Source organism: Acartia tonsa, chromosome 15, assembly GCF_053477335.1.
Source record: "Acartia tonsa isolate MP-2025a chromosome 15, ASM5347733v1, whole genome shotgun sequence".
Taxonomy (NCBI): Eukaryota; Metazoa; Arthropoda; class Copepoda; order Calanoida; family Acartiidae; genus Acartia; species Acartia tonsa.
In genome coordinates, this window is record NC_137274.1 from 20,318,405 (window position 1) to 20,323,007 (window position 4,603).

The 4,603-nt window shown below is 31.8% G+C and overlaps 1 protein-coding gene across 1 annotated transcript in view; it reads left to right on the top strand.

The window, feature by feature from the left end:
- The window catches only part of LOC145307353 (paramyosin-like), a 16,675-nt gene extending 14,985 nt beyond the window's left edge, over window positions 1-1,690 (top strand). The window contains exons 15-16 of the mRNA XM_080149733.1: window positions 136-233; window positions 530-1,690. Of these exons, the coding sequence (XP_080005859.1) occupies window positions 136-233; window positions 530-590 (159 nt within the window). The 3' untranslated portion in view covers window positions 591-1,690. The remainder of the gene's footprint in view (window positions 1-135; window positions 234-529) is intronic.
- Window positions 1,691-4,603: the final 2,913 nt, after the last annotated feature.

A 4,603-nucleotide genomic window follows, 5' to 3' on the forward strand; every position in this document is an offset into this window, starting at 1 on the left:
CAGCTATCTATCTATCTATCCAGCTATCTATCTATCTATCCAGCTATCTATCTATCTATCTATCTATCTATCTATCTATCTATCTATCCAACTATCTATCTATCCAACTATCTATCCAACTATCTATCTACCTAGGAGGAGTCTAGCAGTGCCCTGCAGAGCAGCTACGCCAGAGCTGGCAGTGTTGCCTACAGCCGGGCAGGATCTGTAGCCCGTGCTGGTTCCACATTCAGGTATACAAAATAAACCAGGGATCTAAAGGGATAAGACAATGACCGTTAAATAGATGTATATTCCCAATGATGATTCACAAAATTACAACTCAAGTAGATTAAAATTAAGCCAACTAATCAAAATTTTCTGAAGTCCCCAAAGTTGTTAAGAAAACTTTGTTATACAACTTTGGGGACCAGCTCATCTAGTCATTAGTGTTACTTACCCAGCTTAGTATTAGTCATTTAATCGTACATTTTTATATCTGCGGAAAGCTGTTTTTAATACAATAACTATACCTGTATTTATGTTGCAGAGCCAGCAGTATGGCAAGAGCTGGTTCCATGTCCAGAGCTGGTTCTGTTCTCAGATACTAGACCTGTTCCATGTCCCAAGCTGGTAACCTACAACCAATATCAGCTTAACTTAGACCAGTCATGTGACCAATCAGCTGATTTTAGGTGGTCTATCAGCTGATTTTACACCAATCAGCTGATTTTTAGTGGTCGATCAGCTGATTTTACACCAATCAGCTGATTTTCAGTGGTCTATCAGCTGATTTTAAACCAATCAGCTGATTTTCAGTGGTCGATCAGCTGATTTTAAACCAATCAGCTGATTTGTCATCGGATTTCATACCAGTGTTGTCGTGACTATTTATATAAATTTTATTTGAGTATATTTTGAGATTTGAAACTATATTCTAAAAATTTACACAAAATTATAATAAAACAGTTTATTTTAGAAAAAACTTATTCAAAATTACTTAAATAGCATTTTTAAAACTTAAAATTACTTAAATAAAATTATTTATATTTTTTTTCATTCAGAACTCAATAATTTAAAAATACTAACTGAAACAAAATATGAAAACTTTTAGATTTTAATTTTTTCTCTCAATTTTTTGTCAAGATTTCAAAATTCGGGCTGGGTTTTGCAATCTTTTCAATTATTGTAGATCAAAGTATTAGAAAATTTTAAGAAATTTTATTGTCAAAAGAATATGTAAAAAAATATTTTACTAAACATATTTTTAGATTTTGAATAAAACTGTTTTATTCTTCTTAAAAATCTTGTAAAGACAATTTTCACATGAAAAAAAACTGTTTTAATCAAATTCTAACAACAAAATTAGCTCTAAAAGCTGCCAGTTTATCATCTAAAAGACCTCTTTTTTACAATTTTAAGAAAAAAATCTCAAAATTTTGTTGAGGATTTTGAAGAAAAAAATTCACAAAAAATCTTTTTTTTTGGCTCCCAAATGAGCTCCTGGGCTGGGCGCTCATTTTTGGAACTAGACCCAAATTTTTTTGGGAATTTTTAAAAAATAACTAAAAGAGGCGATTTTTTCTAAAACCTTTATATACATCTTTGCTGTAATTGTTATTTTTTTGTATTGGAGAAATGTTATTAAAAGAATAGGCAGAAAAGGACCTATTTTAAATAAACAATAAATATATTATTATATAAAAATAAATATTTATTAATTATAACTAAACTTTTCTATAATTAGGGTCGGTCCGTCCGTTAGAGTTAGTTTTTCGTTAATATAGGCATGTTAGAATTGTCCTATCGATTTCAAACTTTGCATGGTGATTCTTGTAGTAGTTAAATATGATTTAGGAAACGTAACAACTCTATAATCGTTACCAGAATGTCCGTACGTCCATTTTAAACATGTTGTTTTTTATACTTTTTTATAACAACACAACACAACGCATTTTTATGGTCTGATTTTTGGAATACTGATTCCTAGGACAATATGTTATAAGTGAAGCATCACTATAAAGTCCTAAAAAAGTATGTCCTTATCTTATTTGCGCAGTTTTTCAACAAATTTACTTACAATTTTATTTTGACTTTTTTACTTTTATATTCTGATTATTCAGTTCTGACACTCTTCAAATTTTCATGTTCGTTTGTACTACCGTTTCAAAGCTTCGCTTTTATGGATGTTGTCATCCTTGTTAAAGAAGCTACTCGCTAAATGTTTGCGTCTGTTTGTCTGTTGGTAATTTTAGGCGTATTTATTTATTTCAACCATCCTTCACTCCCCCATGCCCCTCCTCTTTTTTTATATGCATAAAAAAGGAGGAGGTGTATTCACCCTCTTGGCTATACAAAGGGGGGTGGTGAATAAACTTATCTAGGGGTACATTAATAAAACACGGAGGGAGGTAACATTGGGCTGTTTATTACTCTAGTCCCCAAAGTTTTATAATAACGTTTGCTTATTAGTTGGCTTATCAACTTTCGGAATTTTTATTCAATTTTAATAGGTTGGTTCTTCATGTTGAGTGTCTAAACGTTTCAACAAATAATTGTATACAGAAGGGGTATTTTTGTGTGTTATTATTGGGCATGTACAACAATTTATCGGTCATTATCTTATCTCTTCATATCTCTGCTAATAGAACCTCTTTATAGTGCCTATAACTTTTCATAAGCAGAAAAAAATGCTAAAAGTTTTGAAGACGAAGAAAGTCCCTCAATGACGTCATAAAAATGAGAGATGAGGAGAGGAGGAGTGGGAAAGAAAAACCCCTAAAAAAGAGATCGATAATCCCTCGTTTTAATAACGCAACTTGCTGATTTTTTGAGGGACTTTCTTTGTCTTCAAAGTTTTTTTTTACACAATTTAATCATAACATATCCTATTATATAAAGTAGTAAGGTTTCTTTTGTCTGAAGCTTAAGATTTCGTTAACTACAGAACCGATTGAGTTCTTCATTTTAGGAAAGCTTCACAAAGGTCCTTGGAGGGGTTTAGGCTATTTCAATTCTTCCAATTTTAGATTTAGCTAATGGGATATTAGTTTAAGGCTATTTTTCAATCTTATTTAACAGAATTTAAAATTTGTTTTTTATCAAAAATTAATTTTGAAACGTACAGAAAAAAATCCTCTAACGATAAAAATAAAATCTACTAATTTTTAGACAATTCTAATTACGTGAGTTTTTTTTTTTTTGGGGGGGGGGGAATAAGTTTTTCTATGGGTAATTTATCTGGGTGGTGGTACTTCCCCCAAAATAGTTAAAAACCTTACCAGGACCTTTAGAAGAACCATATTGATTCAGCCTCCGCTACAGACAAAAAAGCTTACAATTTTATATAATAAGATAAATAAATTGTGCCTTATTGTTATAAAAACCACCATGCAAAGTTTGATATCAATAGGATAATTCTAACATACCTAAATTAACGATCAGAACAGACATACAGACGGACATACCATTATGAAAAAGTAACAGGATATATATGTGTGTGTGTGTTTATCTGTAGCGAAGGATCTCGCCAATCGTTGAACCAATATGGTTCTCCTTTACAATGTAGCTTCTCATAGGTCCTGGAAATGTTTATAACTATTTTGGGGGAGGGTACCACCATCCTCCCACAAAGAAAAAAATACCCCCCCCCCCTTAATTCTATTATAAAGTTTTTTTTGTCTGTAGCTTAAGATTTCGATAACTACTGAACCGATTGAGTACTCCATTTAAGGAAAGATTCACATTTATCCTGGTATTGTTTTAGACTATTTTATTTTCAGATTTATTCTTAGTGATGGTTTTAAGCTATTTTATGCCCTTACTTTTCCTTCAAATACAGAACCCGTAGACGCTTGTTTTAGCTAAAGTAATAGTTTTTTTTCAGTTTTAAACGGTCGAATACGACCTTTCGTAAAATCTAATAAAATATATATCTATTTATTAAAACTAGCTATTATTATTTAGTAAATGTACTTTTCAAAAAGAGCAAAAATTATTTAGAAAAAAAATTGTTTTCTTCTAAACTAGAATCAAATTAACGCTTTTCTCATAAGTAATGCTAAAACGATCCTGAAATAAGCTCACACACACACTCACACACACGCCCACACACACATACACACACACATACACACACCCACACACACACACATCGTAACACAGGACAAAAATATCCAGGAGTTACGTAATAACGGGAATATTCACATCACAATATGAAACCTCTATCCACAATAGTAGTAGTTGAAAAAAACGTCCATTTTTCAATATTGAGACTGACGGACCAGGATCTAAAGGGATAAGACAATGGCTAATAAATTATTGTACATTACCAATGGTGATACACAAAATTATCCCTTCTGTAGATTACAATTAGTGCTTGAAACGTTTGGACACTCAACTTGATAAATAAGAACAAATAAGAAAACGTTATTATAAAACTTTGGGGACTAGTGTAATAGTCTCTCTGAAAACAGACAAACAGATTTATAGAGTAGCTTCGCTTCTAAAAATAAGAGGCGGGCTATAGTATAGTATAGGGGGAGGGGTTGTATCAAAGGCCCCTCTCGAATTTTGGCTTTAATATCATGATTTCGGGTTCCTTAGTCCCTTCAAAAACCAACCT